We start from the raw sequence: 24,542 nt of genomic DNA on the forward strand, positions 1-24,542 counted from the left end.
CTTTAAGTGCGCGTGAGCAGCTCGCAGTGACGCTCGCTCTGCCGCAGCCTAATGAACCTCGCCTTCTGCTGCGCTCCCACAACACAACAAAAGGCCTTAACATTCAAGACATATGTAAAAACGCACAGTCCATCACAGCTACAATGACGGAGAACACTAAAACGCATGTCATCTTGCTGTCATGTGGAAGTTTCAACCCCATCACGAAGGGACACATTCATATGTTCGGTAAGTGTGTTGCCTGTTTTGGATCGGATGCTCGCCCCATATGGAATTGTTAAATGAAACTCTATGTTGTATGTAAATGTGTTTATGGTCATCGTGGTTTCAGACATTGTGATGATTTTGATGTGAAGTCTAAAATGAAGTGTTATTGTTGAGCGCTGTCCGCGGCGTGCGTGGTGCTGAAATGGGCGACGGCCTCAGTGCCAGTAATGATCCGAACACATCGAGGTTAAGGCTTTAGTAAAGAACATCTCAAATTTGTCTATGCAAGCATACCTTTTATTCATTAGAAACATACTTGAACGCCAGTATGTTCTAGCCAGACACAGGTTTAACATAATTTCATGTTACAAAATATTAACACTAAACGGATATTGTCCTATCTATAGTTTTATGCGTCATTCGGGATTTTCAGGAAATGAAATGAGCTTTATTAATGACCTTATGCATTTTTAAAATCTAACTTAATAATGATTTATTAGTCATTAATGAGTTTAATATGCTAAAATTATGATAAAACCCTGCAGTTCTGTTTCAAACAGGTCGTTTTCTTATTAACTCACAAGAAAAATAATAAAAAGTAAGGATATATGTAACAGCGCAGCAGTAAAAATCTAACTGTGATTTAAAATAGAGGGGCAAGTGTTGTGCATAACAAGGATCAGATGGATCAATGTAAATTAGCATCAATGCTGTAGCTCAGACATGATCAGATGATCATTTTAACATCTTATGAGAACCTATAAAGAATAAAATGTCAGCTTGGTGTGTCAAATGTCCTTAATCAAAACTCGATTGAGTTACTATAGCCTATACTGTCACTTGTAATTAAAACAAGAGCCTATAGGGATAGTTATCCCGAAAATAAAAATTCTGTCATCATTTATTCACCCTCATGTCATGTCAAACTTGTATGACTTTCTTCTGCAGAACACAAAATAAGCTATTTTGAAGAATGTTGGCAACCAAACAACATTGCCCCCCATTGACCTCCATTGTATGGACACAAATCCACTGAGACTTTCTTCAAAATATCTTATTTTGTGTTCCACAGAAGAAAGAGTAATGTGCAGGTGTTGAACGACATGAGGGTGAATAAATGATGACAGAATTTTTATTTTGGGGTAAAATGTCCCTTTCAACGTTCTGTAACAATTGCATGTGGCACTTTGAATAAAGAACAATCATAGGAAAGTATGAAACATTTTAGGCAAATGAAATTAAACAAATTAATAGTAACGATAAAATTATTCAAAATGGATTTTTAAATATAGCATTTCATAATCATAAAAAGCTTGAAGCTCAGCTGTGAACTTGTTTAAGAGTGTGGGTGAGCAAGAGAGAGAGAGAGAGATTTTATCCACTGGTAGTCTCTCTTCACTATTCAATGTGCCAATAAACATAATGGGAAAGAACCTGTAGGAGCTCTATACTTTCCTTAATCCAATCAGCTATTATTACACGAGCCGAAGCAACATTAGGAGTGCCACCACAGTTAGATCAATACACTTCTGCTGTTTTCCCCCTGAAGCTCACAGCTTCAATGTGTCCGTGACCTAATTCTCAAACCTTCCTCTCTTACTGAATGCCTTTGCATATATTGAGGAACAAAAATAAAAACGGGCTCGTGTCACATTCTCAGCGGTGCTTCTGTCTGTGAGCAGCGGTTCCAACCTATACTGGGCGGTTTATAAATGTCACTAACCTATAACAATAAATACAATACTTAATAAATAAAATACATTTTGATGCTAGCATTTAATTTCGTTAATGAATGTGTTAGTTTTCTTTTAGAACACGTTTTTCTTTTCTTTGAGCTTCCTTTGCAGTAGGAGTAGGAGTTGTTCAGAGGATTTCATCTTTCTACTTGTCTTTCTCATTTCCCACAAGGAGACCTTGTTTCTGCTACCGATTGCTGTCAATATTTTGATGGGAGTTTGAGATTGTATTACAAAATTAAAGCAGATGCATTATGGTAGTCACAGAGAATCAGATCTCAGTTATCAGTGAGCATAAACATATGCTAAAACAAGATCGTGCTGCCGTTTTGTTTTTACTTCTGCAGCAAATGAGTTTTACTTTCATTCATTTGATCATGTATCATGTTCTGAATGCAAGCAACCTTTGTAACTTTATCCATTTCTGGTTTGCAGAAAAAGCCAGAGAGTATATACACAAGACCGGACGCTTCATTGTGATTGGAGGTATAATCTCACCTGTACATGACTCCTATGGCAAACCGGTAAGAGAACCTATTTGTGTTCAAGTCTAGGAAGCACTATTTAACAGAATTAGCGATGTGATTACATATTTTCATTTAAAGAGCTTAGAGCTATAGTTTATTTCTGTTTAGCTCCGAATAAACATCTGAGCACCTGAACCATATAGCACTTCCCAAGATGTAAAGACTGGTCCAGCCTCCAGTGCCACTTCCGCTTTCATTTTTATTGACTTTATTTTTAAATCTTTCATACAATTAAATCTTGAATAAATTCGCATTGATTATATTTTGATTCGGTTATAAATGTACATTTTATTTCTTTCATAAATGTTCTGTTGGTTGTATATTTTGTTAATTTGTGCATTGTTAAAAAAAACTGAAACTGGAAGTTCTTCTGGACCAGCATTGTTTACGTCATCCGAAGTGGTCTATAAACCAGCTCTAATAATTTCACTACAAATTATAATGAGAATTACTAAAATGTTTGCCCTAGTTTTCATAACAGCAAAATATGAATTAGCAGGATTCAGTTATTCCAACTTAAAGGGATACTTTCATAAATTCTGTCATAAATTACTGATCGATTTTCCTTTACTTTTCAATACTATAATGTTTATATTTACTTCCCACAAGCCGTCTTAGATTAAACCTGTGAATGTCATTTACAGTTCGGAAATAAATGAGTGATTTTCTTGTTTTGGTTCCTTGTGATTTTTTAGGGCCTTGTCTCTAGCAGACATCGTCTGACCATGTGTCAGATGGCAGTTCAGTCTTCTGATTGGATCAGGTAACTGTCAATCAGTCAGAATGTAAACAGCCTCATAAAAATGCTTTATAACACAAGTAAGAAAAGCATAGTTCGGCATAATATTTGTGATGGAAATATACTGCTTACTGCTTGACGTCTAAATGTAAATGTAAATAACATTTCTGATGGATTATTGTTGCTTTGTAGAGTGGATCCTTGGGAGTGCTATCAGAACACCTGGCAGACCACCTGTAGTGTTCTGGAGCATCACCGAGACCTAATGAAGGTTAGTAGTCAAGAATATCACGTATACTCAATACGATAAACTGTTAAATATTAATGTAATAAATTCCTCCGCAGAGAGTGACAGGATGCATTCTGTCCAATGTGAACACACCCTCCACGACTCCTGTGATTGGTCAGCCAGAAAATGGGAATTCTCCTATTAACCAAAACACAGCGAACAAGTCTGTGGCTAGTGAGCGACCCTTTTAATGTTTGTATGTTATGTATATTTGACCCCTGTTTTGGAGAACAGACCTTTAAAGACGGATGTTTTTTATGCAGTTAAGCTGTGGGGAAAGATGAGCGAGAGTTTGGGTAAAATTTGCTGTGTTCGTCCAAACATGGAGCATTTTACCTTTGTTGGTGAGTTTTGGATTTACACTTGCGTATTCATACGTACAAGTCAAATGTAATATTTTAATAGTTAACCATGAAAATTCAGTATATTGTTTTTAAAATATTCACACACATCTCACAGGATGTGCATCGATTTAACACGACTACAGTGATTTGCCATGAATCAATCATTTGTGTGACCTCTGAAGTCTCTTTCTTTCCCGAACAGATGAAAATGCCAACCTTGGCACCGCAATGCGCTACGAGGAAATCGGTGAGAAGATTTGATTTCCTCGCCTTGGTTTTTGGTTTTCAAATCAGTCCTTGCTTGCCACTTTGAGTAATGATCAGAAAGACTTGTTTGCCCGCGGAGAAAGAAAAACCACAGGGCATTCCTCCTCAGCAATAGAAAAATAACATCAAATGCAAAAGGCTGACAGTTGTCGGAGAGACAAGAAGATGCAAATGTGTTCACTATAGACCTCAATGATGTTTGTGCTCATCTAGTGTAAAGAATGTATTTAAAAGATAGCTGTATGCTGTGTCGTCCCATATTCAATGTCATTTGTATCACGGTTGTTGTGTTTACCCCCACAGCATCTCATTACTGTGTTTCATGATGGTGTGTTGTGTAACTGTGGTTTGTGTAGAGTTGCGTATCCTGCTCCTGTGTGGCAGTGATCTCCTGGAGTCTTTCTGCATCCCTGGCTTGTGGAATCAAAGTGATGTAAGATATATTTCATTCTCCAATCACTAATACTACTTATACCATGGTCTGTTTGAATACTCCATTCTGATTGGCTGGAAGGTGTGCGTTAAAACTGTTTAATGCACGGGTAGTTCTAGTCAGTTTGTTCAACATTTGAAAGTAACTGATTAAAAAATAACTGTCATTTTCACCAGTTTGATCAAAAAGTTTACTGTAAACATCAATAGCAGCTTTAACTTCACTGCAAAAATAACTGTAATTTTACAGAGTTTTTCCCGTTATTTTTTTATAGATTTTCCACGTAAAATGAAAAAAAAAACATGTATTTTAAAAAAGTGTAATTTTACAGGGAAAACACGTTATTTTACAGTTTATTTCTGGTGCCCCAGCTGCCAGAAAATTTCCGTTTTTTAACAAGATTTCTTTTTTTTACAGTTTATTTTTGAAATACGGTCAAAAACTGTAAAATTACAGGACAAGACAACACATTTACAAGAAAAATGGGGAAAACTATTTAATATATATCCCTCTCCGAGAAAAATATATATTTTACGGTATATTTCTGTTTTTCCAGTTTACAGAAAATTCTGTTTTTTTTACAGATTTGTTTTACAGTATGGCATATGACCATGGTATAAGCGGGATAATCCATGGCTAGCCTTGCATTAAAGGATTTGAATGCGCTTTGCATCGGGTGGTTCTTGGCCTCCACGGCTAGCCGATTATCCCTTACATATGATAGACAATAAGTGTTAGAATTAGCTGGAATGTGTTGAATTCTAGTTATTTTAGTGTTCATTCCAGGCATTTAAAGAAACAGTTCACCCAAAAATGAAAATTCTGTCATCATTTACTTACCCTCAAGTTGTTCCATATCTGTATAAATGTCTTTGTTCTGATAAACAGAGAAAGATAGTTGGAAGAATGTTTGTAACCAAACAGTTCTTGGCCGCCTTTGACTTCCATAGTAGGAAAAAAATCTTTATAAATTTCTTCGTTCAGCTGAACATTCATGAAGATTTTGAAGAATGTAGGACAGCAAACAGTTCTGGGGCACTTTTGACTACCATTGCCATTTTTACTACTATTGTAGTCAATGGTGGCCAAGAACTGTTTGGTTACAAACATTCTTCCATCCTTCTTTCTGTTCATCAGAACAGAGAAATTTAACCAGATTACAACTCGAGGGTGAGTAAATGATGACAGAATTTTCATGTTTGGGGCGTACTGTACCTTTAAGTCAACATGAAACACTGTTTTGCAACTACTTTTATTATATGATGCATTTTTAAATGACTTAACTTCACAATCCAAATTTTATTATTAATATTTGCAATGGATTTGATCTTATGTATATGACACGTGATTGGAGAGGAGAGGTCGAAAAATTAGAGGTGAAGAAAATAGTTTGAGGGGCATTTTATGAAATATAAAGTCAAATCTTTTTTGGGGGGACATCCGCATTAAGAAATGACAAAAAAAGTTTTGAATTATTAAGTCATGTACGATCAGATAATCGAATCTCTCGAATGAAATTAAAATATTCATTCAGATGGAGGTGATTGTAGGAGATTTCGGGATCGTGGTGGTTCCTCGGGATGGGGTCGACACAGAGAGGATAATGAACCATTCGTCTGTGCTCAGAAAGCATAAGGTACAGTAAAAACTCGAATGTCATGCTCTCCTTATTACTGACTTGTGATCACATTGTCCACAAATGTATTTACAGTTAATCAAAAAATCAGCATATACTCTCAAAATGCATTTTGTTCAGAACATACTGTATTGTGATATTGTAGAAACATGACCATCACTTTTCTTTCACAGGACCATATTACCGTGGTAAAGGATGAGATCGACCACCCCATGTCAATTGTCAGTTCAACTAAAAGCAGGTGAGTGTTCCTCTTGTTTTGTATCATTCCTCGTCCGTTTCTTTCATATCACAACAGTGTGCTTGGCTCTTCCTCAGACTGGCTCTTCAGCACGGTGACGGTCACGTGGTGGATTACCTGAGCCAGCCAGTCATCGATTACATTCTGCAGAGTCAGCTGTACATCAATGCTTCTGGATAGAGCGAGGCAGTCCGCTCCTTCCCATCAGCCATTCCCGTCTGTCTCTCTGTGTGTAATGTAGAGTATATTCCTCCTGTGCTACCACTGCTTACCCATGTAGAGGAGCATTAGTCCCTTCTAACTTGTGTCTCAACGGATGTACTGCACTGTGCCTGAGGGATCTGTTTATTAAGACCTGCTCAACCAATCAGTTTCAAGGGACTGGGTCACGTGGGCTTAGGGTGCCCAATAGGAGGAGGAGGAGGAAAGAGAAAACCGTGTTAGATGAACCGTTGCCTGCTTGAATGTTGGCCTTTGCTGTTGATTTGATACTCTCTGTTCTTGTACTTGCATGGGTTTTGTTTCAGCGCATGCATGTTTATATTTACCACGCAGACCGTAGTCTGTGTTTGCAAAAAAAACTTTGCTTGGACTCATGTCTTGATGCATTTTATACTCATGAATCTACTGGATGTACAGAGAAAGATTACGTTGCTGTCTTTTCGTGTATCGTACGCCGGTTTTGTCTTCAATGTGCATTCATGTTTACGTGGAGCATTTGGTTGCACATTAAAGAATGCAGTTTCATTTACTTTGCTTTGGTGCACTTGTTCTCACAGACCCTTTTTTCTTGACACACGCAAAATTGCTAGACGTGGTTTTTTTTAGGAAAGCCAGTCACTGCCTCTACACAAACAATTAAAAAAGCATTTTTCTTGCATTCGGTTATGCATTTCTGGGGGCTTTCTGTACACGCAGACAAAACAAAAGTAGTTCCTTTCTCTAAAGCTCTATTTAAACCTCACACTAATATTTTCACGTTGGAGAATTCCTTTACACACTTTTTGAATGTGCAATACAGCAGAGTGAGAAATATTGGAATGTTTAATCTGGAAATAAGATTACAGATTATAGACACCTATAAAACTTTACAAATGAATGAAAGTGTAGTTTTTGTTTCACATTATTGTGCTGTTATTTTATTATACAAGAATAAAAGGGATTCATAAAGCATCCCATAGACATTTATAAAGCTATAAAATGTAATATAAAATATTTAAAACATCTCATTTGCTCTTGGTTGTGTATACTGGCATAGGAAATGGAAAACTGAATGTAATAAATACATGAAGAATAACCTCATTTTATTTGTCGAATACTAATTTAACAAGACAATTGTTAAACACACATTGTTTCTCGCAACGGAATGAGTTTTTTCATTTTACTGAGCAGTGTCACCATAGCAATTGATGTATTATGAATCGCTTGAAGATTTTGCACCGCTGACTATTTACTTTAATGTAAATTCATTAGAAAATTATTCTGGGAAATATTCCACTAATAATGAAGCATTTTTCATGATTTCATTCTGCAACTTCACACTTACCACTGTTTTCTTGCAATCTTCATGTCTCCATTCAGAATTATAGCAACAAATAATAATAATCATTTTTCTGTTTTCTCTTGTATTTGTATTGCTCTCTTGTTTTTAAAATAGAAAATCATACTATTTTAACATACATAGAAAGCATCATGTATTAGGATGGTATAGGTTTCAGTTTTGAAGATGCTTAATTTTAGGTCTTTAAATAATCGTTCTTTTTTAAGTATTCGTCTATAGTGTATAAGCATGTGTGTCTGCATAATGTTATATATTAATATATGACTATATTTTTACTTAATAGTTGCTACATAACACACTGAGAAATATGCTGCCATGACAACAACTCATGCCCTCGAGGACTGAATTTAATAAAACAAAACGACAATTAATCGAAATTGTTAGTTGTGCATTTCTTTGACTTTTAAAACATTATTTAACTATAGATGTCCAAAGATGTTAAAGTAAATGGATGTTACATTTTAACTTCTTAAACAGCCAAATACTAATGTAATATTGTGTTAAAGCTACAATCTGAAACTTTCAACAATCTTTAAAATTCAGCTATTCAGTTATAAACAAGTACATAAAAAGGTCTCCTTAATTTACTCAGATTCACAAGTTTATAATAATAATAATTCAGAATTTGAACTTTTTTGAATGTAAAAAGTATGTAAAGTAACCTGCAGTGTTAATCTTCAAACAAAGATGGCGACAGAGAGAAAAGGTACAGATTGCAGCTTTAACTTATCTTTGGCAAACAAGTAACAAATATTAATTTACATCATTCCAAACTTCACAGTAATTACGTTTGAATAAAAACCACACGTAAATATGTAAAACAATAAATACTAATAAAAACCTCTCAATTATCAATACAAAAACTGTTATGGTAAAACATACTCCATACTATTCAAGTACAGTGTCATCGTAACATTGTGGCGTGGCCCCTGCAGTATCCCAAAATCTTTAAGGTCTTTCAAGAGGTGGTAAATTATAACAGCCGTCAGGAATGCTTCTGCGGATGTGCTCCAAGTTGGCAATGTCAGTGAGGATAACGTCAATGTCATTGATCATGCCTGTGATGGAGGCTCTCTGCTGGGCTTCTTTCTCCTCCAGCTCTCTGAATCTGGGCCTCAGTTCCTTCTCCACACGACTGCGGTATTCAGCCACGGCGCTCTCCAGCTCACTCACTCGAGTCTCATCAACTACACCAGGAGATCCTGCATAAAGAGATTAAAGTCATCACAGATCAATCCTTCTTCATCACTGCAGTCTGGGATTTACATGTGAAATCTATTTAGATACATACAGTATATTATTTTAGTTCCGTGATGTACATGATTTGACCCTTAAAATTAATTTTACTGCCATAACCCAGATTGATCCAGTCTTATTAGAAAATACATTTATATTGAAAAAAGCAAGCAGATTTAGGTTCTACCACACACACCACAATTTAATGTAATTTTTGTGATAATATTAATATTTTTGTTCATTGGAGAATTGGAGTAATATAATATTACCCTGCGCATAATTTATTTAGAGAACATTTTAAGGGACCATTTCAGTTTTCATTTTGCGTTTTATTTTGTGAACTACTAACAATATTTCTCCCAATTTTCAAACATAAATATTGTTCTAATTGCATTTATTTGCAGTAATTGAAAACTGGATAAACAGGTCAAAATAACCGAAATGATGCTCTACATTTTTTTAGACTCCAAATACGGCAAAGAAAACAAGTTCATATTCACTTTTAAGCAATACAACAGTAATATTTGTACATGCATTTAGGAAAACTTAAAAAAAATAATTATGTGACAACCTCAAAAATGCTGATCAAATTCAAATTTGCAAAGGTCTCTTAATTTTTTCTGTGGCTGCATATTGTAAATAAATAGACTTTTTATGAAATAAATTTAAACATTTATTAAATAAACCAATAATAATTGTATAAAATAAACATAATTTATAAATATTTTGAGTAAAAATTGTCTGAATAAATGTGATTCTATGATTTACCAACATATAATTTTCAGATTAGGCAGAAATCTCTTTAATTATCAATTTTACACACAATTATATGTTTTTTTGTTGTAATATTAAATTATAACAAACTCACCCAGTGATCCCATGATATCATTGATTGTCTTTAAAGTATCACTAACAGCATTCCTCGCGGTCTTTGCGTGGTCAAGTGCCCCAGTGGCATCTATGACAGCCTGATGAATGAATGAACGTATGAACAAATGAACGAATGAACGAATAAATTAACAACTGAATGAGCGAATGAATGAGCGAATGAATGAATGAGAGTTAATGTAGGCAGGCATTCTTACTTCCTTAGCTTGATTTATTTGTGTCTTCACATTGCTCTTCTCTTTATTCAGTCTGTCTTTAGTTAAAGATGCCGCTATGTTCAGTCCATCCAAGTCCCCCGTCAGTTTACTGGCAGTGTTCAGAATATCAGCAGCGGGTGGAAGAGAGCCGGATAATCCCTGTGGACATGCACCACAAGAGCACATTTGAAAACTTTCTATACAATTCAAAGAGACCTAATTCTGATCTGCTTCAATTTAGCTGACGACAGATGCTGTCGCAGTCTTCCAGTGAGAGGTTTAAGGTAAAGTAATAACCTGCTTTGTAGAGCATTGGCACAAATATCAAGGTCACAGAGCTTCATAGGCCTACCTCTAGTTGGGCTGCATTGTTTTTAAGAGCGTCAATCATATCTTGAGCTTCTTTGTAGGGAACGGCCATGGCATCCAGAATGTCCTGAGTCTTGGTGTTATCAGCTGTTGCTTTCTGAATGGTGGCTTCAATGCCAGGCAGTTTACTGATGGCTTCATCTGCCAGCTTCCTATTGTTATTGATCTGGTCATCAAATCCTAAATAAAACAAGACGGATCAGCTCAAAAACAGATGTGTTTTCATGACCTTGCCTTCTAAGAAAAGCATTGCTATGCGTAGCACACGGCACATTGACTTTTAGTGGATTTGACTGAAAAACAAAATGACAGAATGTATCTTAAATCCACTTCAAATGCATCACAAAACTCCATAGTGTCATCTGGAATGACACAGACATCTTGGATCGAAAAGGAAGGTCACTAAACTAAATATGTTGAATTTATAAAGATATTTAAAAAGCAGATCCTTTGTTCATTTACACATTTGATTGGTAAGTTAACAAACATTATTTTGAGTTTGTAACCTCATTAAAGCCATCAACATCACCTGGAAACAGGTAAGATTTTAAATGGCACGTTTTCTCCTCACCTTTGAGCTTCTCCAGTGTATTATCCAAGCTATCCTTGTTTTTGGCATAGATTTCCAAAGATTTATTTTTAATGGCATCAGCTGCATTTGCCCTTGCAAAAAGCTCGTCTTGAACCTTAAATCAAGCACAAAAATGGGTTATGTTTCCTGCGGGTAACACGCCCTGAATATAAACATAAATCTCAATAGCCTCCTGTCAGGTCTTTTTTTTTCAAACAGTATATCAGGAAAGTTTAACAAAGGATCTTGTTTATTACCTTTTGTAAAGTCTTGGCATTATCGAGTAGACCAGCTGCTTCTTTCTGTCCAGCGAGCATATTCTTCTGTAAGTCCTGGTATTGTGTTATACTCCCCTCCACGGCTTCCTTCAGCCCATCAAACCGACCAATCACACCAGCAATCTCCTTCTGTAAAAAACCAAGATTTACGACTGTAGGTAACAACTTCGAGATTGGTCTTGTTCAAATTTCTCACTCAGTGCAAAAATTGGACTTATTTTGCCCGTAACTACATTTTATCAACACACTTTATAGGCTAACTATCGTTAGTTGAATATCTCCCAAAAATCATGAATTTTAGAGTATTAATGTTCATGCTAATAATTAATCATTAATAATAATCTAATATATTTAAATACATATAAATAAAAAAATATAACATCAACAAAAGATGAATAAGATTACTAAGAATAATGTGCTTTATTACATAGCTAACTAGTACACCTTCAATGGAAATTTGTGAAAATTAGTTAAATTAAATTCAAGTGATTTCTTACATTTTCCTTAAATGTGTAGGCTAATGTTAATGCAACGTTAAAGGGCTGTTCACATTATAACGATAACTATAAAAAATCATTTTAATTCAGGAAAATAGCAGGGTTCACACCATAACTATAACGATAAAGATACAGAGAACGATATCGTTGGGATCGCTTTCAGAACGATTTTTTCCAGCTGATGAACGATTAAACAATGTCATACAGTTTCTGGCGGATAACGTTCGACTATTGGTGATCGTAACGCGGGTTTTATGTCTGAATTAAAGACTGCAGTGGTCGGAAAGCGGTGTTTACGGCAAGCTGGCAAAATATATGCTTTACATCCCGGAAACGAGCGCACGTTCAGCCTTCAAAGAGCGTATCCAGCCTTTGCTGTCATATATTGGAGAAAAGATGTTCGGGAATGAAAGCGAAAGCATCAGCAGCAGGTCATCTATTCAATTTAGTGACTGGGACACTACAGCGTGCAGGCTTAAAATATACACAACGTTATCGTCTGCGGGTGTGGACGTGAATATAGTTACAGTTATTGTTATAGCTATCGTTATAATGTGAACGGCCCTTAAATGTATATGTAACTACACTGTAAAAACATTCACCAATTTCAGCAGCCGTAAAAAATTTTATTGACTTCTTTACGAAGCTGTTTAACTTAAGTTTTTAATTTGTTTTTTACAGTGTGATCTCTATTATATTATTTTTAAACAGGTTACTTTCTTTCATTGTTGTTATATTGTGTGTATTAATGTTACACTGTTTGATATTTCAATTCTTCATTTTTCCTTTCTTATTTTTATGAATATGTTCACCATAGGGAAGGTGAAGTGAAACATGTTCTTATGGTTTGCAGCAGTTTACTATAGCATACCATAGTATTAGTAAGATAGTATTAGTAAGAACTAATTTAATTAAATAAGTAAACAACTTGAGCTCCTTTATTTGCCTATTTGTAAAAAACCTCAATGTTTAGTCCATGTGTACTACAGTACCTTCAGAGGCTTTGGCAGGTTTTTCTCCAGGTCAGATATTTGTTTAAGCGCGCCCTGAGCTAGTTTGCTCTCCTTTTCAGCTTCCCCAGTCAGTTGAATGGCTTTTCTCTCCATGTCACTCACTTTAGTTACATCTGCTTCATACCTGAGTAAGCATCAGTAGAAACTATGGTCACAAAATGTGTCCATTCAAATCTATTGCAAAGAGAATGATCAACAGTGAATATGTTGCTATTCTAAACAACGTACTGTTTTTTAAGGTCCTTGACCTCATCTTTGACTCTATTTTCTGTGTCGATGGCGGTTCGTATGAGGTTTAAAGCCTTCTCAGACGTTGACAGAGCATTGTTGGCTATGTTCTCTATCGTCACTGCCCCACCCTGGTGCCTGATGGGAAAAGAAAACTTTATGACACCCCTGCTGAAAAAAAACTATAGAAACCCAATAGAAACCATTTTAGAAATTCTATTGGTTTCCATTAAAATACCATTATGAACCAATAGCTGTTTCCATTAAAACCATTACAAAATGCATTTTTCTAGTGTGTTTTGGGCATTATTCCAGTAGAATGAAACATGCCACCAATAGATTCCATCACACACCAGTCGAACCATTATAGTTTCCATTAAAACCAATACAAATCCTTTTAAAACCAACAAAACCATTACAACTTCTTTAATGGTTTCTATTGTTTTTTTCAGCAGGACATAGTTGATCTTTAATAAATCCCGTACAACTTGTATCATGGCCCAAAAACAATAAATATATTTTTTATGCATATACTGTACATGTATGCACCATATAAACCTCTGTTACGTTAACAATTGCATTCTCTGCAAAAAAAAGAGACTTTCTTACTTAGTATTTTTGTCTTGTTTTCCATGTCAATGGGGTAAGAAAAATAATCTTGAATTAAGTGACTAAGAAAAAGGTAAACCATAATTCAAAATTATTTTTCTTACCCCGTTAGCAGACTTATATACTTGTTTTAAGCACAAATTCAATGAAATTTCTTATTTTTTGCCCAAAAACAAGACGGGTCATTTTGCTCATCAAGAACATTTTTAGCCATCTGTACTGGAAAACAAGACAAAGATGCTAAGTAAGAAAGTCCTTTTTTGCAGTGTTTTGTTTGTGTACTTCTGCATCATCCATCTTGTGTTGTTTCCCTGTTCGCTGCGTTTGAGTGAAAACACATTACTTACTGTTCAGCAAGATCAGCAGCTCTCTGAACCAAATAAGACAAGGTGCCAGAGCCCTCCTCCGCATCACCTGAGGGCAACTCCTGAAATAGAAGCATGAGGGAAACATTGTCATAAAAACCAGAATGAATATTCTTTATTAACCCTATGTGACTGTTCAACTGTAGACTGCCTATAAATATTAGCTCCCAACAGCAGAAATAAATAAATCTTGTAATAAATGAAATAAACCGTACAATCTGCTGAACGTCACGTTTGGCCTGTTGCAGTTTTAGTCGGATGTCACTGATGAGCTTCTGGATTTCAGAAACTTCAGTCTTGTACTGTTGATCTCGGTTTCTGACGCCATTCACCGTCTTCAACACAGCCTCCATGTTTCTCTCCTCTCTCAGCTGATTCCGGCTGATGCTGACCAGCTTGTCCTGAAGCAGTTTCTCTGAATCTATTTAGCATAAAAAACAAATTAAATTGATAAAAATTGTAGTAAAACGAGAATCTACAAGTCAATTTTTTGTAGAATTGTAGAAGAATTGAAGCTTTATGTGTAGGATTTCCGGAGTTTTTGTACCTGTGAGTTCATTTGCTCTGGTCTGCAGGGACTGCAGCATCACCTCTGCGGCCTTGACGGCTCGATCCATCTCAGCATCTTTGACTGGAACATTATTATCACCTCCTATTGTATTAAATACGTCCTCCATATCCCGCAGCTGTTGTGCATACGCTGATATCTGGAATAAAACGCACAATGATCAACATTTATTTTCTGGCATTTGCAAACATTTACACTGACATTTAACCACCCCCTGAAATAAAAAATGAAGGTTTGTGGCTTTTAAAGGAATACTCAAATTCTGTTATTACTCCCCCCAGTTGCTCCAGACCTGCATTTCTTTGTTTTGATGAACACAAAAAAAGATATTTGGGAAAAAAGAGTTTTGACATTTCTGGGACATCATTGACTACCAAAGTAGGAAAAATTAAAATGATAGTCAAAGGTGCCGTAGAACGGAAGAGTATTAGGGCCAAGCAATAAAAAATACATAAAACCGTTTTGAGATTAAAGTCATTATAATGCGAAATTAAACCCGCAGTTTTTCGGGGAAAAAAGTCGAAATAAAATGTTGAGAATAAACTCAATAAATTTAAAGAATAAAGTCGTTGCGTTTCAAGAAAAAAAACTCGAAATAAAATGTCGACAATAAACTCACTATACTTTGTGTTTCGAGAAAAAACTTGTTGAATGTCAAGAGAAAAGTCGAAATAAAATGTAAAGAATAACCTCATTATACTTTGAGAATAAAGTCGTGTTAAAAACGTGTTAAATTTCGGGAGAAAAACTCGAAATAAAATGCCGAGAATAAACGTTTATCCTATATCAGGGTGATGTTCATTGCGTAGTACTGAATGAGGACATGGCAGAGTTGGATCACTTAGTCAAGCTATACTTTAGGCTTTCCTTCAGTAACAAAGAAATACTATCAGCTTTAGCGAATTGTAACAGCATAATAGTTAGCATACGAACGTTAAAGAGAATTTGCAAGCGGCTGGGTCTCTTTAGAAGAATTTAACACATTTTTAACACAACTTTATTCTCAAAGTATAATGAGGTTATTCTTTACATTTTATTTCAACTTTTTTCTCGACATTCAACAAGTTTTTTTCTCGAAACACAAGGACTTTATTCTCAAAGTATAGTGAGTTTATTGTCGACATTTTATTTCAAGTTTTTTTTTCTCAAAATTTAACGAGTTTTTTCTCGAAACACAACGCCTTCATTCTCGAAATTTATTGAGTTTATTCTCAACATTTTATTTTGACTTTTTTCCCAGAAAAACTGCAGGTTTAATTTTGCATTATAATGACTTTAATCTCAAAACGGTTTTATCTTTTTTTATTGCTTGGCCCTAATACTCTTCCGTATAGAACTGTTTGCTTTCCTACATTCTTTAAAATATCTCATTTTGTGTTCAACAGAACAGAACAAAAAAAGAAAGAATTATTTTTCCTGCTATGGTCAATGGTGCCAAAATAGGTTTCAATATCAAAATAGCTTTCAATAGACAAACACATCGTGCTCATCGAACATATTCACTGGGTCTGTGACTGATACAAAGCTACTTAACCAGATATTTTTCTCTCGTTGAAGAGAATTAGTAAATCGTCTCTATGCAGGGAGGAGAGAGAGAGTGTGCTTGAGATTAAAGGGATAGTTCTGTCTTCATTTACTCATCCTCAGATTCTTTCAAATCTGTATACAATTCTTTGTTCGGTTGATCACAAAGAAAGATATTTAGAAGAATGTTAGCAATTTTCAGTTATGGGACATCATCCAAAATATTGTCTATTTTTTGTTCAGTTAAATACAAAATGAGATCTTTTGATGATTTTAGGAAAACACATTTTCTGGAGTGCTGGAGCACCTTTGACTAACATGGTAGAAAAAAATTAAATGGTAGTCAAAGGTGCTCCAGAACTGAAAATTGCTAACATTCTTCCAAATATCTTTCTCTGTGTTCATCAGAACAAAGTAATTTATACAGGTACGAAATTACATGAGGGTGAGTAAATGATGACAGAATTTTCATTTTTGGGTGAACTATCCCTTTAAATCTTAATACCACCCACACATGATATCACTCTCCAGATAATAAACAAACATGACTCTCTCATCTCTTCTCTCCCTTTCTTTTGAAATTATATTAGTTCTCTGATCAAGCTTTAACATGTATTATTAACTTCATCCTTTGTTGTTAGTCCCACATTGTCTTCTTACCTGGCTTTTGACTGGATTGAAGCAGGATGGACATGTTGATTCCTCACACTTCAGTCCCTCATAACCTTCCCTACACTTACACTGGCCATTACTATTGCAGGAATCTGACACAGAGCCCTTCTGGTTGCAGTCACAGGCTACAAAGAACAGATGAAAACAACCAATATGTCATTTGTAGTTTCAGTATTTGGCCATGTTTGCTGTATAATATCCGATATTTTGAGTTGTAGTATTGTTCCGTACCCTGGCATGGCTCTGTGGGGTAACGGTGGAAGTATCCCTCTACGCAGTTCTCACACCTGGGGCCGGTGCTATGATTCGGGCACCTCCGACACTCCCCTGTCAGCGGGTCACAGTTGTCTTCAACGATCTCGTCCAATCGGTTGTAACACTGGCAGGGTTGGCACGGTCTGGGCGGGCCGTATTCTCCCAGAGGATCTCCATAAAACCCTTCGGCACAGATTTCACAACGAGAACCTGTCGTGCACACACCAGGGTAAATAAAAAGGGCATTCTAAACATTTTCAAGTCTCATCCGCCTGATGTGTTTCTTTGCTAACCTGTAGATCCATGAGGACACCGGGCACATATCACATCCTCTGATCCTGGAATGACAAAGCAAGCCTCGCCCTCGGGACAGGGGCATCTCAGACAGGTGTTAGACCGTTGCCGGTTGATATAATAACCTTTAGGGCACATCTGCAGATTTGGTATCTCATCGGCCGAGTAACAACCTCCTGTAAACGAAACAAAAACACGGGTCCATTTTTGAACGCAGACACATTATTGAGAATACTCCCACATTGGGCGTTGAATTAAAATACCCGTTTCTGGATCACAAGTTCCACCCTGACACGAGCAGGGGTCACAGGGGCTTCGAGGGCCTTGACCGGGGAAACGCCTTCTGTAGCCCGTGGCACAGCGCTCACAAAACAATCCCTCATAAGCGGCGGAACAGCTGCACTTCTCCACCCAGACTGCAGGGGCGCCAGGACCCAGTTTGGCCGACACTAGAGTGACATCATCCAGATAACCACGTCCTGTTGTGAAAGCACATATTTTCATTAATATTCTTTTTAAATGCGTTTGCAGCTAAATGCACTAGAGAGATATAAATATTGAATCCTCACCATTTTCACCAAATGTTCCTCTGATTTTAATGGCTGTGAGATTGCTTAAGAGTGTTTGAAATTCTAGAGATGAAAGTTGCGGTCTCCATTTGCTGCCGGGTTGTTCATCCAATCTATAAGATCCATTAAAATGATTATTATGGGCCCGTAGACAATTTGTATCAGGTAGAGAAGATTTTCAATGACGTCTCACGTGAATGTGAAGGTGAGTTTTTTGCCACACGGCACCACAGTTCTCAAGTTTCCAAGTGAAGCGGACACTCTAAGACCCGCTCCTTCTAGTATAACATCAGAGGTGGAGGGGCGACGGACGCCTCTGTCCAAACGCAGAGAGAAGATCAGTGTCTGACCGTAACTCAGTGCCTGATTCCCCAGGTAAGATGCTATAATAAACACACACATACAAGTGTTTAAATGATCTGTTTAATACTTCACAATGCCATATCTATAGCGGCTACAAGCACACTCTGTAGTTTATACCGCGACATTATTTACAACACTGGTAACAGACAATTGCACTTATCAACCACATGGGGGAGCCGTGAGCAAAAGTTCTATAGTGTTGCTTTAAAGCAGCAATGCTTATTTTACTGGCAGCAATGGGGGCAGTACTTAAGTATTTCAATTTCAAGTATCTGTGTTTTTATTTTGGAAACATTTACTTTACTACATACTTTACCATGCGGCATATATCATGCTTTTATCACTTTAAGGCATATGTCATAATTTGCATATTCTGATGTCATGGATGAAAGACTAGCAGGTGTATCCTTTATTCCCAAATATTGGTTAAAATAGCAAAACCACTGTCAAGAGTGGGTTATTTGTCTGTCAACTGTGTTACACGAGTATTATAAGTATTGTTTTTTCCACTCATCGTAGAATGACCTTACTTATAACTGAAATGTAAAAGAACTTCAGTGAATATACCTGGTGCGAACAGAAAAAACGGAAGGATATCTTTGGAGATGACCTCGAGATCTTTGTGAGTGGGAGACCACCTGAATCGCACTTCTGAGGGGGTCACACCTTGATCAGTAGCTGCCCGCCATCCCTCAGGTCCTGTGACAAAAACAGACTGTCATCAGCAAAACGTCTTGAAAAATATCACTTTATTGTTATGTACTGAAATGTTCTCGCATCAACCTCACCATGTTCAAAAGTCGAGGTGATATTATGAATGGAGTATCCCTGAGCAGAGGTGCACACGTCTGAATGGCCGTAACAAAAACAGGGCAGACATTCCTCTCTGTTATACGTGAGCTGACCGTTATGACGGGACCGACAGCTCAATCTGCAAAAGAATACATTACATGAATCAAACTTCTATAGTAAATATTACCAGAGTTCTGCATGATTCATTGGTTTTACCTCAAAGGCTCACATCCATTAACGGTGACCGGAGACCCATCATGACAGCGGTCACACTTGTCACCATGAATTCCCGGTTTGCACGTACACCGGCCCTCATTGTTGCAGGCGGGTCCTTGAGAACCTAAATGGAAGAACATTTATGTTATGGCATAACATACTGTATGGCTATATGTTACGGCTCATATGGCATCATGTGTTACTGTAAGTAAACCACATCTCACCAGCAGTGTTGCAGTCACAGGGCACACAGTCGTCTCCTGCCCTCTGGTGGTAGTAACCTTCTTTGCAGTTTTCACATTGCCGCCCTTCTGTGTTGCCCTGGCAGTTTATACAGTGCAGTCCCAGATGATCTGCTTTGCAGTACTGTGCTTTGCCATAACAGTAACACGTATTGGGCGCTGCAAGACAACATGCCAAAAATGTATGACGGTGACTCCATCACAGTAACGTTTCCATGTTCAAAGGACAACATATGTATTTACTTTTATAATGTACTGTATATAATAATGCATAATTCAGACGCAGTGTGATATGAGAGATATTTGACACATACTGACTGATGTTGTATTATAGAAAATAACATCTCAAGACTCCTAACACATCTAACAAAAAACAACTGCCACCAATGCAGTCAGGGGCGGGCTGGGAAGCAAATTCGGCCCTGGACTTTTCGGCCCACATCGGCCCTCCATCAATTCTGTCGACGGGGGCGGGGGTTGTATGTAACGTGTGCATTGCGTTACACGCATACGTGTCCAACTCGCTACTCCATTCGGGTTGCGTGCATTCGCGTTTATAAATGTCCGCCAGTCCGCCCCTGGTCACGGCCGTTCTGGACTTTGACAGAATGTCCTACCAGTCAGTCCGCCCCTGAATGCAGTGAATTACTGTACACCACACCCTAAAGGTATATTCACACATTCTTTAGCTTACAAGTAACCCTATATCAACCATTACTCAAATTCTACAAACCCCCTACAAAACCACGAACGTCTGAAGATCAAGTAACATCTGAAAGACCCAGAGCTTGACAACTTTCAAAAGGAAAGGGAAATAGCCACAGCTGTGTCCACAACATTAGATCAGGTAGGATTAGTTTCAATACAACAACCTGTAGTCAATGTTCAGTCAGGTCTCCAGTGTGTCAAGCACACACTCCAATAGATGTTAGATAATAGAGACAGTTGTTTTGTGGGTAAGACAAGTTGGCTCTTGTATGTAATTTATAGCAAACGTAATGTGGTGATACAGAGCGAGCACGAGTCCTCCCCCCTCCACACAGAAGAGACATTCCATTCTTTCTACACTCGCACAGGTGAGCAATACAGACAGGTAACAGCAACAACTCCATAGCAACACATCATTAGAAATAAGACAAAACTAACAGACTGTTCTCCAACATTCATGCTACATACTTGTTCAGGTGTTTAAATAATATCATTAACATTGCGTAAATATTCCTGTAGCTCACTTGGTAGAAGGTTACGGGTTTGATTCCAGGGCACACACAAAGAACTACTGCTAATAGCTTAAATACACTGTAAGTTTCTTTAAAGGATCGGACAACATGCAAATTAGTCATAAAATCTATATTTTGTTTCTTTACTGGTAATACATTTACATTTACATTTATGCATTTGGCAGACGCTTTTATCCAAAGCGACTTACATTGCATTGTATTATACATTTGTTTTCTAACTATGTGCAATCCCCTGGGATCGAACCCATGACCTTGGCGTTGCTAGCGCCATGCTCTAACCACTGAGACACAGGAAAAAATCAGTGCTAGACTAAGCTTTCTGGGAAAGCTTGTAATAGACATTTACTAGATTAAAGAAACATCTATTTAGTGTTAGGATGGTCACCCAGTTATTTCACCATTTTTATTTACCATGGAACATGTTTTGCTGTTTATATACAGTATACATACTGTATATAGTCCTACCCTGCTGAAAAAAAAACAATAGAAACCATTACAGAAATTCTAAGGTTTTCCGTTAAAACGTCATTGTGAGTGTTCCCTGCTGAAAAAAACAATAGAACCCCAACAGAAACCATTACAGAAATTCTAATGGTTTACAATAAAATACCATTATGAACCATTAGCTTTTTCCATTAAAACCATTACAAAATGCCTTTTTGTAGTGTGTTTTGGGCATTATTCCAGTAGGATTTAACATCCCACCAATAGAATCCATCACATACCAATAGAACCATTACAGTTTCCATTAAAACCAATACAAATCCCTATAAAACCATTAAAACCATTACAACTTCCTTAATGGTTTCTATGGTTTTTTTCAGCAGGGTTAGCTTTTCCCATTAAAACCATTTTTTTTTTTTTGTAGTGTGTTTTGGGCATTATTCCAATAGGATTAAGCTGCCAGATAACACCCCACCAATAGAATCCATCACATACCAGTAAACACTACCCTGCTGAAAAAAACAATAGAAACCATTAAAGAAATGATAATGGGTTTAAAGGGATTTGTATTGGTTTTAAAGGAAACTTTAATGGTTCTACTGGTGTGATGGATTCTATTGATTGGATGTAAAATCCTATTGGAATAATGCCCAAAACACACTACAAAACTAAATTTTGTAATGGTTTTAATGGAAAAAGCTAATGATTCATAATGGTATTTTTACGGATGGTGTCTGATGGATTTCTATTGTTTTTTTCAGCAGGGTATTACAGTTTCCTTTAAAACCAGTACAATTCCAATTACAACCATTAAATCCATTACATTTTCTGATGTGTTTTGAATTCCAGCAGGGCCCTGCAGAAAAAAACCCTAATAGAAACCATTAAAGAAGTTATAATAGATTTAATGATTTTAAAGGGATTTGTAATGGTTCTACTGGTATGTGATGGATTATGCTGGTGGGATGTTTGAATAATGAAAAACAAAACAAAAAGGAATTTTGTAATGATATTAATGGAAAAAGCTAACGGTTCATAATGGTATTTTAACGGAAACCATTAGAATTTCTGTAATGGTTTCTATAGTTTATTTTCAGCAGGAGGTATAGATGTTGTAAATTGTGACAAAGAAAAGACTAGGCTATGTTGTCTTCCCGTTGACACGAGTCATAAAAACAAATATAATCCAAAAGATTTCGACTATTTGAAATTAGACACAGGTGCTTCAAAAGAATCGTAAAATATTCATTCTGATTGTATCTAACATGATTTTTATGGTCTGATTTGACGGTGACGTCAGAGGCAACGTCTTTTTCACTTGCACTGTAAATTCACTGCGCACTGCACATTTCATTTATTTAAAGTTTTTATGTCTTGAAACAGAGGACAAAATTCACAAAATGATCGTTTTCAACAAGCTTTTCCCTTAAAATCATGTTGATAAATGAAACCCATGGTCTCTCATCGTTTTTATGCATAAGCTAAATCCGAAAATGAATTAAAAATGAATGGTTTAATACTAACGTGGCACATTTCTTTGACTTTTTCTATCTTTATACAGTGAAATAAATCATGAAATAAAAAATCTATAGTAGCTAAATGCAAAACTTACCTCGAAATGTTGCTTGAACAGGAAACCAAACGCAAACGGAACACAACAAGATCCAACTGCTTTTCATTTTCCACATCCAAGAAACACGTTTTAATTCCTCGGACTCTCTTTTACTGTGTGCTGTAAATATCATATACACAGAGCTCTGAGCTCTGAGGCAAACACTTGTCCGATCTGCCAGCTGATCTGTCGGAGCGGGTATTTAAAAAGTTCCCACCTGACAAGCGCGGGCACGTCAAGTGCGGTGTCTCAGCTCTTCATTTACTCACGCGTGATTCAGATAACGTGTCTGAAAGGAAATGGGTCATTCAATCCTCACATAAAGACTGGGTTTGATAAAATGCCTTAACTACCAGAATACAACACACGAACAAATAAACAATGTTCTTCAGATCAATTGCCCAGACTGTCAAAAAATTCTGTAGAAATTACAGTATTACTGGCAGCAGTTTGCTAGTAATTTACTGTAGATTTCAATTTATGTAATCTACTGCCAACAGTTTGTTCAAAGATAAATGATCATTAAATATTAACAAGTCGTTATCTTTACAGAAAAGAAAAACGATAAAATATCAGCCTCATGCAAAGCATTTTTAAACCAAAATTAGAAAAAAACAGAAAAATGTTTATGTGCATTTCTGGTTCCCAGAATGCTTTGCATGAGGCTGTTATTTTATCGTTTTTCTTTTCTGTAAAGATAAAGACTTGTTAATGTTTAATATTCATTTATCTTTGAACAAACTGTTGCCAATAAATTACATAAATATAAATCTATAGTTACTGGCAACTAGCTGCATAACTACATCAAAAACGTTTACAGTTATATTAAAATGTTTTGATGAAACTGTATTTCTATTGTACTTCATGGATTATGTCTTAGAAGTACTGATAAGCACATCAATAGGATGTTGAAATGTTTTTTTGTTGCCAAGTATAAAAGATAACAGTATAACAGTAAACAGATAGAAACTCTACTTGATCATCATCAGCATCTTGAGTTACAAAAACTTGATTTAACTATTAATGTATTGTTTTTCTTATCAACCATACATTTCAAGGACTAAAAACTTATATAATTTTGAGAGAATTTTGAAGTTCAGTAAGTTTATGCCAACATGATGATGGCAACAGGAACACCCAGAAACCACACCCAACACAAAGGTGCTACTAAAGGTTCTTCACAGCAATATCACAGAAGAACCATTTTTGGTTCGCCAAATAACCATTTACTCAACGGTTCCTATAAGAACCATTTTTGTTTAATCTAAAGTACCTTGTGAAACAGAAAGGTTCTTCAAATGTTAAAGGTTCTACATGGAACTATTCAGACAAAAATAGAAAACCACACACACACACAAAAAAAAAACACCGCACCACCAAAGTGAAGGCATAGAAATAAATCAATCATAAACAATGAAATTCTTCCGCACACATCCGCTAGTACATCATTCATATCCACGATGAGATGTCATGTTTGGGCATGGGGCTGACTTTTGAAGAACAAATCTAAAATACATCC

At 36.4% G+C, this 24,542-nt stretch overlaps 2 protein-coding genes across 2 annotated transcripts; one reads left to right on the forward strand and one right to left on the reverse strand.

Moving 5' to 3' along the window:
* The first annotated feature begins 12 nt into the window (after positions 1-12).
* nmnat2 (nicotinamide nucleotide adenylyltransferase 2) lies at positions 13-7,166 on the forward strand. Its single transcript, XM_057334961.1, has 11 exons — positions 13-228; positions 2,379-2,467; positions 3,166-3,233; positions 3,402-3,480; positions 3,555-3,672; positions 3,762-3,842; positions 4,045-4,089; positions 4,466-4,542; positions 6,077-6,178; positions 6,352-6,419; positions 6,497-7,166. Exons 1-11 carry the CDS (start codon positions 144-146, stop codon positions 6,597-6,599), a joined length of 915 nt encoding a protein of 304 aa, XP_057190944.1. The 5' UTR covers positions 13-143; the 3' UTR covers positions 6,600-7,166.
* Positions 7,167-8,309: 1,143 nt separating this feature from the next.
* lamc2 (laminin, gamma 2) lies at positions 8,310-23,213 on the reverse strand. Its single transcript, XM_057334953.1, has 22 exons — positions 23,024-23,213; positions 19,709-19,885; positions 19,485-19,608; positions 19,265-19,407; positions 19,044-19,175; positions 18,307-18,496; positions 18,114-18,226; positions 17,808-18,023; positions 17,544-17,720; positions 17,227-17,460; positions 16,984-17,120; positions 14,779-14,938; positions 14,447-14,652; positions 14,214-14,293; positions 13,258-13,395; positions 13,009-13,153; positions 11,499-11,648; positions 11,242-11,356; positions 10,654-10,850; positions 10,302-10,460; positions 10,085-10,184; positions 8,310-9,182 (listed from the first exon to the last, which is right to left on the reverse strand). The coding sequence occupies exons 1-22, from the start codon at positions 23,154-23,156 to the stop codon at positions 8,929-8,931; spliced, it is 3,480 nt and encodes a 1,159-aa protein (XP_057190936.1). The 5' UTR covers positions 23,157-23,213; the 3' UTR covers positions 8,310-8,928.
* Between the last annotated feature and the right edge of the window lie 1,329 nt (positions 23,214-24,542).

This window comes from Triplophysa rosa, linkage group LG5 (assembly GCF_024868665.1).
Source record: "Triplophysa rosa linkage group LG5, Trosa_1v2, whole genome shotgun sequence".
NCBI classification, from domain to species: Eukaryota; Metazoa; Chordata; class Actinopteri; order Cypriniformes; family Nemacheilidae; genus Triplophysa; species Triplophysa rosa.

Bases quoted from the DNA above. Each gene is read 5' to 3' on its own strand.
- lamc2 (XM_057334953.1), bottom strand. From the start codon at position 23,156: ATGATATTTACAGCACACAGTAAAAGAGAGTCCGAGGAATTAAAACGT. The intron at 13,154-13,257 runs GTACGTTGTTTA...ATGCTTACTCAG, and splicing joins GTCAAGGACCTTAAAAAACA to GTATGAAGCAGATGTAACTA. The intron at 11,649-13,008 runs GTACTGTAGTAC...GGTTTTTTACAG, and splicing joins ACCTGCCAAAGCCTCTGAAG to AAGGAGATTGCTGGTGTGAT.
- nmnat2 (XM_057334961.1), top strand. From the start codon at position 144: ATGACGGAGAACACTAAAACGCATGTCATCTTGCTGTCATGTGGAAGT. The intron at 3,843-4,044 runs GTGAGTTTTGGA...TTTCCCGAACAG, and splicing joins GGAGCATTTTACCTTTGTTG to ATGAAAATGCCAACCTTGGC. The intron at 6,420-6,496 runs GTGAGTGTTCCT...GCTCTTCCTCAG, and splicing joins GTCAGTTCAACTAAAAGCAG to ACTGGCTCTTCAGCACGGTG.